At 51.8% G+C, this 12,130-nt stretch overlaps 1 protein-coding gene across 1 annotated transcript in view; it reads right to left on the bottom strand.

Moving 5' to 3' along the window:
* rfx4 (regulatory factor X, 4) overlaps positions 1 to 12,130 on the bottom strand; it is a 66,232-nt gene that overhangs the window by 46,436 nt on the left and 7,666 nt on the right. Inside the window, 4 exon segments of the mRNA XM_052030785.1 lie at positions 2,927 to 3,090; positions 3,170 to 3,247; positions 4,677 to 4,890; positions 9,124 to 9,185. Coding sequence (XP_051886745.1) covers positions 2,927 to 3,090; positions 3,170 to 3,247; positions 4,677 to 4,890; positions 9,124 to 9,185 — 518 coding nt within the window.

Raw genomic sequence — 12,130 nt, 5'->3', positions numbered from 1 at the left:
TTTGGAACAAGGTGAATGAACTGATGGCACAAATATCAGACATCTTGGTCAGCATGGACAAGCTGGGCTGAAGGGCCTGTTTCTGTGCCATAGGATTGTATGACTAGGTTAATGGGTATGATTGGATAGGTATTCAGACAAGGTGACCAAGGAAGAACAAATATTTTGGGGACATTTCAGAAGGCACAGAAATTCAGCCTGTTCCCAATGACCCTCACCAATTTTTACAGATGCACCATAGAAACCATCCTATCTGGATGCATCACGGCTTGGTACAGCAATTGCTCTGCCCGAGACCACAAGAAACTGCAGAGAGTTGTGGACACAGCTCAGTCCATGAAAACCTGCCTCCCCTCCATGGACTCTGTCTACACTTCCCGCTGCCTCGGGAAAGCAGCCAGCATAATCAAAGACCCCACCCACCCTGGACATTCTCTTTCCTCCCCCCCTCCCATCAGGCAGAAGATACAAAAGTTTGAGAACATGTACCACCAGGCTCGAGGACAGCTTCTATCCCGCTGTGATCAGACTCTTGAACAGACATCTTGGATGATAAAGATGGACTCCTGACCTCACAATCTCCCTCACTGTGGCCCTTGCACCTTATTGTCTGCCTGCACTGCACTTTCTCTGTATCTGGGACACTTTATTCTGCATTATGTTTTGTTTTTCATACCACCTTGAAGTGCTTATGTACAAAATGATCTGTCAGGATGGCACTCAAAGCAAAAGCTTGTCACTGTATCTCAGTACATGTGACAATAATAAACCAACTACCAATGGCATCCTACCCCCCCACCCTACACACACCCTTTCCACAAGAGGACACTGGCCACAGTGTGCCCCATCTACAAAATGACTGTGGTTACTCGCCCAGGCTACTCTAACAGCACCTCCAAACCTGCCACCTCTCCCACCAAGGAGTTCAAGGGCACCAAGCGCATGGGAGCATCCCACCCGCAGATTCTCCTAGTCGCCCAACATCCTGACTTGGAAATCCATCACCATTCCTTCATCATCACGGTGACTAAATCCTGGAACTCCCTCCTCCCTGGCACCATGGGAGCACCCTCACCAGAGGAGCTGCAGCAAGAAGGCAGCAGCTCACCCCCTCCTTCTCCGGGATGATCAGGGATGTGCCACAAGCACCAGCTTTGTCAGTGACATCCTCATCCTGAAATGAAATAAGTAGAGCCTAGGCCATGAGGGGTGATGTATCAGCAAGGACTGGGACTGGTAACTAACAGAAAACAGCCCTGGGATAGTCGGGTCATTCTAAGGGTGGCTGGTGTAACTGGTGGGTGCTGCAGGGATCAGTGCTTGGGCCTCAAACATTTACCTCCTGTGTGAATAACTTGGACAAAGGAACTGAGTTTATTGTAGCAAAGTTTGCTGATAATCCAAAGGGAGATGAGAAGTAATTTGTGAGAGCAACACAAGAGTCTGGAAGGGATTTCGACAGCACAAGTAATTGGAAGAAAGTGGTATAATGTGGGGATGTGTGAGGTTATCCACTCAGATAGAACGAATAAAGTACCAGAATATTGTTTTATCTGAGAGACTGCAGAAAACTGTGGGATAGAGGGGTCTGTGGGTCCTTGTACATTGACCAGCCTGCAGGTAATCAGGAAGGCTAATGGAATGTCAGCAAAGGGTGATGAAGATCAAAGTAGAGAAGTAGAGAAGTCTTGCTTCAACAGTCCAGGATGTTGGTGAGACCACAGCCACAGAACTACGCACAGTCTCACCTCTCTATGTGAGACGGGAGGCAGTGCAGAGAGCCACTGTGTTGGTTCCTGTGGTGAAGAAGATTTTGATGTGCGAAGACTGGGTGGGTAGGCTGGGCCTGTACTTGTGGGTTCTAGAAGATAAGAGGTTAGTGAAACAAATCTCGGGATTGACAGGATGGGGGCTGGGGGGAGGTTTCCCTACAATGAAGGGTCACCCATTTCAGACAGGGATGAGGAGGAATTTCTTCTCAGAGGATCACGAGTCTCTGGAATTCCCTGTCCCAGAGAGCTGTGCAGGTGGAATCACAGAGTAATACAGTACGGAAACAGGCCCTTCGGCCCAACTCGTCCATGCCAACCAAGATGCCCATTTGCACTAATCACTGAGTCGCTGAACATATTCGAGGCAAAGACTGACAGAGTTTTACTTCAGAGGAGTTGAGGGTTACAGGGAACCGGTGGGAAAGTGGAGCTGAGACCAGACTCAGGTCAGCGTGATGTTGCAGAGGAGGTTTGAGGGCCTGTCACTGATTCCGGTCCAGCTCACCAGCTGGATGTAATTGGTAGATAGTTTGCTATTGCCGCATGTTCCGAGGTATAGTGAAAAGCGTTCGTTTGCGTGCCATCCAGACAGATCATTCCATACAGAAGTACATCGAGGTGATACAGAAGGAAAACAGAATGTGGAATACAGTGTTACGGTTACAGAGAAAGTGCAGTGCAGGCAGACAAAGTGCAAGGGCCACAACAAGGTAGATTGTGAGCTCAAGAGTTTACATAGGGTACAGCACAGGGTGTCTAATAGACAGTATGTGTAACACCCTGGGTGTGTAACAGGCCCAGTGTGCAATGGACTGGGGGTGGACTGGGGGCGGTAGTGTACAGATTACTCTGCACTGGACCTGGGAATGTCATGGATGTGGAACTGACTGGATGAGCACTGGACTGTTGTGTTCAAGACCAGGTGAGGAACATGTCAGGTCAGTAAACCACTGGGTATAACAAGCCAGATATGTAATGGGTCAGCTGTGTAATGGCCTGAGAGTGTAACAGAATGGCAGTGCAAAGCACCAGGTGTGTAATGAACCAGCGACACAACCAGACTGTACAACAGGCTGGATTACAATGGGTCAGGTGTGACACCCCCCCTTGCCACGCTCGGTACGGGATCGGGTGGTGTCGGTGATTCCACCAACCTGTCTGGTAATGCCTGCAGCACACTGGGCATCAGAACCCCGGAGATGGCTTTGTAGAGGATGGAGTCACAAACACCAACAATGTTGACCACAGTGACTGAGCCCAGGACGGGCAGCATGTGTGGGGGCATCCCCTGCCAGAAGTGAAGCAGGAAACTCTGAACCTAGTCAAGGGGAGAAATGAACATCGTCAGAGTGAGTTCATCGGTGAACTGCTGCTGGAGCCAAGGGCAGAGCCGTTACCTCATCAAAGTTTGCCCTGATCACTGTGTCCAGGATCCTCTGGCAGTGAGTCCGATACATCATAATGAAGGTGGAAACCTGCAGAGACAAGACAGACAAGGTCATGATGCTCACAGACACTCCCGTCTGCTTGTATAAAGGCGGCAGCACTTTTCGCAGTCTATGATTTTATACACCTCTGTAAGGTCACCCCTCTTCCCCTACGCTCCAAGGAATAAAGTCCTAACCTGCCCAACCTCTCCCTATAACTCAGACCCTCGAGTCCTGGCAGCATCCTCGTAAATCTTCACTGCACCCTTTCCTGTTCAGTGATGTCTTTCCTATAAAAGGGCGGCCAAAACGGGACAGAGATTTGAGAAGGATCTGAAGGGATGGAGAGAGGCAGAAGGAATCCCAGAGCTTGGGAACTTGGTCTCGGAGCCATGGAAACCGGGGTGAAGGAAGTCCGAAGATCTCCAGTGGATCGCTCGACTGCTGTCAGTTCTGCACCTGCCTTGAGGCTTCTGTAACCTGCTCTGAACCAGGCAGTCTGGCAACGTTACAAGAACAGCCTCATGTTCTGTGAGCCCCTGAGTGCTCAGCCATTGGAAGGAGTTCTGGCTGTTTCCATCTGTTAAACCTACCCCGAGTCACTTTCCTTCCACTTCCTGTCTAACCACTCCTCTTAAATCAGAGCAAGATCCAGAGGTGACAGTGATTCCCTCTAACCCTCTGTTACAGTGCAGGAGCTTCCACAGAAACCAAATCCCTGAAGCAATATTCCAATTACTTGTTGCTTCAGGGCCATCGGGATAAGATCATCACGAGTGAACCCTTCCCCGGCGAGTGAGGCAGGTGTGGAACTCACCCCCACACAGCGGGCTGAGGGGAAAACCAGGGGGTTTCAGGGGAAGCTGGATGAGGGGGAAAGGAGCAGAGGGAGGTGGTGATGGGGGTGAGAGAGTGCGGGACGAGGCAGGGAGGTGGTGATGGGGGTGAGAGAGTGCGGGACGAGGCAGGGAGGTGGAGATGGGGGTGAGAGAGTGCGGGACGAGGCAGGGAGGTGGAGATGGGGGTGAGAGAGTGCGGGACGAGGCAGGGAGGTGGAGATGGGGGTGAGAGAGTGCGGGACGAGGCAGGGAGGTGGAGATGGGGGTGAGAGTGCGGGACGAGGCAGGGAGGTGGTGATGGGGGTGAGAGAGTACGGGACGAGGCAGGGAGGTGGAGATGGGGGTGAGAGAGTGCAGGACAAGGCAGGGTGGTGGTGATGGGGGTGAGAGAGTGCAGGACGAGGCAGGGAGGTGGAGATGGGGGTGAGAGAGTGCGGGACGAGGCAGGGTGGAGCAGAGACACCAGCACAGAGCAGAGGAGCCAAATGGTTGAAGCCTGCATGCTCCAGCGCTGACTGTCTCCGGTCTCAATCTCCGAACCTGGGGCAGCCAGGAGTCGAGCTGGACGGCAGACTTCGCCGCCACGCTGTCTCGGGGACGGTTACTGTGCGGCAGAGGCAGGGACCGGTGCAGGTTACCTTCTCCTCCGACAGGCTGGCTGGCAAGTTTAGATCTTTGACGTTTGGGAACTCTGGCAGCAGGGTGCCCAGCTTGGAGCGGGGGGAGTAGGCCACCGTCTGCTTCGCCACCTCTTTCTTGCCCGTCTCATTCACCCAGGCAGCTCCTTTCTTGGAATACATCACGTCGTAATATGGGGAGCTCTCCTTCACTGCTACCCCATAGTAGTGATACCTGTGGGCAACAAACACAGTTACAACCTCAGCACCAGAACGGACACAGACTCACAACCCAGGAGCCTGAGCCAGAGGAGCGGGCAGGGGAGAGGATGAGAGTTGGTTAACAGCTGGAGAGCAAAGAGCAGGAATAAATGAGTCTTCTCAGTGTGGCAGTCTGTGACGAGTGAGGTCATGGCGACCGTACTTGGGTCCACATCACACACTGCCTGAGGGAACCGTGTGACATTTCCAGGGTTACTGATGACATGAAATGACGGAACTGGGAACATGAGCAGTGATGACACGGAGTTCAGGGCGTCTGGATGAGCTCAGTGAGTGGCAGCACCGTGGCAGATGCAACGGGGAAATGTGCTGAGAGGCCGGGCTGTGTTGATGTTCAGAGGATATACTCCAACGTGTGGGGCAGCAGGTAGTTCGTTTGGCCAACGGTATGTTGGCTTTGGAGCCATAGAGAGATTCAGCATGGAAACAGGCCCTTCGGCCCATTGAGTCCATGCCGACCATCAACCACCTATTTACACCAACCCTACATTAATCCCATGTTATATCCTCCCCACGTTCTCCTGTGGCTTGGGTTGTCCTGCATTACAGACCTCGTCCCATCAGTCCCAGATGCAAAGTAACCTGTTGGCTCAGTCACCCAGTCCGTGCTGGGGTTTCATATTCCCATACAACACACAGGGCTATTTGGTGAGTACGGAACAGGCCCACGATGGTCCATCAGTTCCACGCTGGCCCTTTGAGCATTCCCATCAATCCTGTTCTCCCACTGATCTCCCTGGAACCTGCTCCCTCCCACCTGCCCACCAGCTTCACCATCCCTGAAGGCCTGAGTTGTAGCATTGCTCCCAGCCCGACAAACCCTCCACCGATATCAGGCTTTGCACAAGGTCTCTACCTGTTATTTTAAATAATAACACAGTCTGTAATAGAACATTGGTGTCCACGATGGTAGAGGTGAGACCACAATTCTGATCTGTTACCTGGGGAAGGGGATCCTCTCTGTGGACAGAGTGAGTTCAGGTCCCAGATGAATGGGGGGGGGGGGGTGAAGGAGTGGGAGGGGAGGGGAAGGGGAGGGAGAGGGGAGGGAGAGGAGAGGGGGAGGGGATTGAACATAGAGATGTTCCGGGAAATATGGGAGAAAGTTTCCTCTGCCTGAGGAGTCCTGACCAGGGGTTACAGTCTCACCATAAGGGGTGGGTTCAGGTCTGAGAGGGCAGGAAACCTCTTCACTCGGGGGAGCGGAAACTTTGGGATTTGAGGCTCAGTCCGTGTTCACTCCAAACGGGAACAGAGAGATTCCTGATATTAGGGGAATGGGAAAGTGCAGTTCTCCGTGAATGGGAGGGCAGGCTCCGAGGGCCGAGTGGCCTCATTCCGTACTGCACCCAGTGTGAGGAAGGAGTGCAGAGAACAACCAGGGCGTTCACAGCGCAACGGCGGGGTCCGGCGGGGTGGGGGGTCCCGTGGGGGGGGGGGGGTGGACTGGCGGGGGTCGGGGTGGGGGGTCCCGTCGGGGGGGGGGGGGTGGACCGGCGGGGGTCTGGGGTCCATCGGCCTGGGTTTTGGGGGAACCGCCCCTCCGCATGTCAAGGGGAAAACTCCCGCCGGGACCGAACCCCCGGCTCCTGGGACCTGGCGGCGATTCACACCCCCCCCCCCCCCGGGGCGGGCGGACAGCGGACACCCCCCACCCCGGACCCGGTACGGGAGGATCCCAGGGTCCGGCACAGGGGGATCCCGTTCCCCTCCCGTTAACCCCGGTAGTTCAGGCGCTGCCGCTATCGGGCGGTTAATGAGGACGGGAAGAGCTGGTGCTGGTTCCGCGGCAGGTTCACACCTCACCGGCACTGGTGATGGGGAGGCGCTGGGGGTTTGCAGGGAACTGCCCGGCCCCGGGGGGGGGGGGGGGGGGGTGAACCGCCGCCAGGTCCCGGGAGCCGGGGGTTCGGTCCCGGCCCGGCCCGGGTTGGTACCCGCCTGTCTCGATGAGTTTACGGGGACTTTCAGAAGCTGACCATTGTCCCCCAGTGCCAGTGCTGTGATTTCCAGGTTAGAGGCTTCAAGCAGGAATATTGTCAGAACATCACAGCCAGTTTCCCTCACACAGGGTGCGGTCTCAGCCTCCTCTCCTGGATCTAAATCCAGACATTCCCAAAGCGGCCACGCTGTGGGGGCTGCTTCCCCAGCGGTTCTCCCGGGGCAGCTGCAACACCGGCCCAAGGTCAGGGATACCCTCCTCCTGAGAGGGAACGGCAAACCCTGCTTCCCCCGACCTCTCTACCGCCCTGCCTCCGAACCAACGGCCCACAGCTGCTGGTGACAGGCGCCGTGCCGGAGGCGGTGGCCGCCTGGTTCCCTGGTCTGGAAAGGATCCAGGGAACAGTCGGGATGATGAACTTGGGATGCATGTGATGGCATTTTGTGTCACTGACCGACAAAGGAATGGAAGCCTAAGTACCTGATGATCCCAGATTGGGACGGTCAGTAAACGGTCCAAAGTGACATGATGAAGCCAGCGGGGAAACAGAGGGAGGTCGGTGTGGACCCAAGGAAAGGAGCACGGAAAGGGGCAGAGGACTGTTGGGCTTTATCTCCTGGTTCAGCTGTGGAAAGCCCAGGTCAGGTCTCAACTGACTGGATGTATTCAATCTGGGCACCTGGTGGGGGCTGGCTTTGGAGGCGCAGCAAGAATTCAGTGTCAATGATCCTGGGGCTGAAAGAGTTAACACACAGCAACAATCTGTACAGGTTTGGCTTTTATTTCAAAGACTAGAAGATATCTAAGTATTGTGACTCAATTCTAGAGTTTAAACTGAGAAATGAATATTTCAGGGTAGGTAACAGCCCTGTGGGTACACCCACACCTCAAGGACTGCAGTGGTTCAAGAGGGCAGCTCACCACCACCTTCTCAAGGGCAACTAGGGATGGGAAACAAATGCTGGCTCAGCCCTTGAAGGATAAAAAATGTAGAGGAACAGTTTCCTCTGTTGGGGAAACCAAAGAAAAACACAAGAAACCATGACAGTTTGTTGCTCCGGAGGTGAAATCACCAAACATGTTCCACATACAAGGCAGGGAAAACTGGGATTCTCTCTCCCAAAACACGCTGGGAATCAGGCTGCTGTGGACAGATTTTATTGGGCGGGAGTACTGAGGCATGGGGTCAAAGTTGGGTAAGTGGAGTGGGCCGCACAAGCTAAGAGCTGACTGAGTGGCAGGACTTGAGGGTTGACTGGTCTCATCTTTGTCTTTAAGTGTTTTCTAGAAGATGGAAGATGAACGCGTGTGGAGCACCCCCATCCCACATCATCTCTCGGACCGCCCAGAGGTAGAACTGGACTCCCACAGGGAGAGGGTCGTCCTGGGTTTCTTGCACTGAGTGAGCTGAGGAGACCACAAGTGACAGCCACACACAGAACGTTTAATGGTAACAACCAGTGTCCTCCCCAGGGCACAGGGAAGGTTCCTCCACCAGTGAGGCATCTACAGTTAATGCACCAAGTGGAGATGGTTGGACCTTTCTCTCAGTCAACACCTGTCCCACTGAGGACTCTTGTGGGAAGCAGGGAAACTCTGGTGAGTCTTCTCATCCACAGCCCAAGGAAAGCAACGTACAGGGGTCACGATGTCCACTGAAGTTCCCCAACTTCACCACCTCTGTCACAACCTTGGTGGCACGTGGACAGAACTCCAGCTTCTGCACTTACTTGGGATTCCTTCCGGTGTCCATAAGCAGAGCAGGAACATCATCACAGAAACACAACCCTGTGGGCTAACCCCAGAAACCTGCTTCAGGACAGAAGTCACCCGAGTTAACCTGGGTACAAACCTGTGCCACCCTGCTGTGCTTCCATTACCTGGGCACCTGGTGTTTGCTCATTCCTGCACCAGTTGTCTGTTTTAGATGAACTTAACACTTAGAGCTTTTTAATTCAATGCCCTTGATTGATAATACCGTTTTACTGTTAAATGTTCTCTGTTTCATCCATTTGTCCAGTTTGATTCCTTTGTCTAATATTTGACAGAATTTTCAGGTGTAGCTCTGATTCTACATTAAATGTGTTAGATTATTACAATGAAATTAAAACTTGCCACTGAAGGATGTGAATAATTATGACCAAGAACAATGCAAATGTATCTCTAAACACTTGCCCAAAGTTTCAAACTGAACACAGCACTTGTGAAGTGACAGTCAGATGTAAACAGAGTCTGGTTACTTACTTTGACTGACCTCTTGTTCCTAATCTTCTTGTCGTTAGTTGTGGAAATTGTTGTCGAATTATCTAAATGAAGAAAAGTCTGTCAGGAAGGGTTGACTCTGGTCTCATTCTCTGGAGTCACTGCTGGGACCTGAGGTCCAGTTAAAGACTTTAACAAAATCTTTGGACATATTTAGAGAAAATATTTTTTTCAAGTGCAGAACAACCTCAGCTTTATCAATGCAAACTTTCTGTTGTAAGCTCCTGTCTACGTTTGTAGGGGAACTTCCATCTTCTGTCAATGACGGCTTGCTAACAGCATCAGCAGCAGGAGTGCAACTGTTTACATTGACTACTTCAATTATAAATCTGGGCGTAAGAACTTAGGTGAAAAAATGCAAGATGCCAGAATGCCTGAGTTTGCGCTGGCCACTCACTTTCCATCTGTGTCCCCAGAACCTCTCCTCTCACTTTCCCAGTAGGTTACATTTTGTTTCAGTTTCCTGTGTGCAATTCCTGGGAAGTCAGCTCCGGTTTACTAATCCCAGCCTGAGCTGTGGGTGCCTCAGACATTCATCAAATCACCCAGTTCAATCATAAACAAAGAATCAATATTAATCAATAACCCCACTCCCACAGGGACACCAACACTTCACCTCTGGCACATTCACACTTTGATTTCAGATTTCCAGAATTTTTCTAAAAAACTTTGCCCAATTTATTGAGAGCAACGGGAAAATATAAACTTGGTAGAGAGAAAATTTCCACTCAAATGGTGTAAAAGTTGGAGTGGGGTCTGGGAACCCGGTAAATATACACCGACAGATTAAAAGGGATGGTGCTTATTTGCATAACTTCCACAAGTAAACTTATTCCAGGAATAATTTCATGTATGTAAATTTATGTAAATGTACAGCCATCCCAGTGCAACAAAGGCTGAAAATTATATTGTGTGAGAGGGAAGTACGGCTCCTGTTTAAACAATAAAACTCTCAGGAGCCGGTGGGGCAGATCCCCTGTGTGGGTGGATATGTTCCCTTGTGAAATTGGGGTTTGCTCAGAACAGGCAGAATGTCCAGTTTTAATTTCATTGCTGAAAGTTTCTCAAACAGGAGCCGGGAGTTGCTGGGTTTGCCTGGCTGTGATAAATGAGCAGACACAGAGACAGCCCCTTGCTTTTTGTGCAAATTCAATGAAGCTTAGCTAAAGGACACCCCTGCTGTTCCAGCTACTGATCTAACATTCCAGAACATCACTGCCTTCTACTGCCTCTTTAATTGCACATTAATCCCTCCCCCTATCCTTTAACATCCACATGTACAGGCATGGTGAACTTCCCATGGCTGTGGGAAAACACATCCTACAACCGGCCAACTTCTTCAGACAAAGAACCTGCTCTTAGATTCAACATCCCTGGATTTGCTTTTACTTGTTTCTCTGAAATTGTAAACTGTACTCTGGTCTTGACACAGCGCTGAAAACCCGATTTCACTCAAAGCTATTTTAAATTCAAAACCAATTGCGATATTTTAGGTAGTGTACAGAATAGCAGGAGAACGAATATGATCAAAAGCCCACTCTGGTGTAGTAGGTGATTTGGATCTGATCACAGTGTAAACAACTTCAAACAGCTCCAGAAGAACAACTCTGCAAGGATCTACTCGGTGATTCTTTTTCAAAGTACAGAGACCAGTGTGCCTCTGAAATTAATGTAATTTAAACCTCTGTTAAGAGATCATCTCCTAGTTAAATTAACCCAGTCAAGGAATTCTCAAAAGTCAAAAGAATTAAAGAAACAAAGGACTGCAGATGCTGGAATCTGGATGAAAAACACAATGATGCTGGAGGAACTCAGCAGGCCAGGCAGCATCCGTGGAGAAAAGCAGGCAGTCAATGTTTCGGGTCAGGACCCTTCTTCAGGACCAAAGATAGGAAAAGGGGAAGCCCAATATATAGGAGGGGAAAGCAGAGCAGTGATAGGTGGACAAAAGAGGGGAGGCGGGGTGGGCACAGGGTGGTGATAGGTAGATGCAGGTAAGAGACAGTGATGGGCAGGTGCGGGGGAGGAGGGGAGAGCAGATCCACCAGGGGATGGGTCACAGGTAAGGAGAGAGAGGGGTAAAAGAGGGGGGGAGAGATAGGCTAGGAGAGAAGAGCAGCAGTGTGGTAGTGGTGGGGGGGGCATGGGGAAGGGGGGTGGGAATTACCTAAAGTGGGAGAATTCAATGTTCATGCTGTTAAGCTGCAAGGTTCCAAGACAGAAAATCGTAGATTGCGATTACAGACGGTAAACAGCAATGATGTGTTGGATTCTCCGCCACTTCCGCCATCTCCAACGGGACCCCACCACCAGGCATATCTTCCCCTCCCCACCCCTTTCTGCCTTCTGCAGGAACCACTGTCTCCGCGACTCCCCTGTTCACTCCTCTCCCTCCTCTCCACCCTGGGAACTTACCACTGCCCCCGCCATGGGTGCAACACCTGCCCCTACACCACCTCCATCACCTCCATCCAGCGACCCAAACAATCCTTTCAGATGAGACAGAGATTCACCTGCACCTCCCTTAATATCATCTACTGCATTCGGTGCTCCAAGTGCGGCCTCCTCTACATTGGTGAGACCAAACACGGGCTAGGTGACCGCTCTGTCCATAACCGTGTTCTGCATCTTCCCGTTGCCGGTCACTTCAACTCCCCCTCCCACACTATCACTGATATGTCAGTCCTCGGCCTCCTCCACCACCGGGAGAATTCCAAGCACAGACTGGAGGAACAGCACCTCATTTTCCATCTTGGAACCTTACAGCCTGACAGCATGAACATTGAATTCTCCCACTTTCGGTAATCCCCCCCCCTTCCCCACAAACCCCCCCCCCCACCATGCTTCTTCTCTCCTTCCCTTTCCTAGCCTCTCTCTCTCTCTCCCCCTCCCCCTCCCCCTCTTTGTCCCCCTTCTCTCCTTACCTGTGACCCATTCCCCTGGTGGATCTGCTCTCCCCTCCTCCCCCGCACCTGCCCATCACTATCTC

Source organism: Pristis pectinata, chromosome 15, assembly GCF_009764475.1.
Source record: "Pristis pectinata isolate sPriPec2 chromosome 15, sPriPec2.1.pri, whole genome shotgun sequence".
Classification (NCBI taxonomy): domain Eukaryota; kingdom Metazoa; phylum Chordata; class Chondrichthyes; order Rhinopristiformes; family Pristidae; genus Pristis; species Pristis pectinata.
The sequence above is the reverse complement of the archived record's forward strand: the minus strand, read 5'-3'. Positions and strand labels throughout refer to the sequence as shown.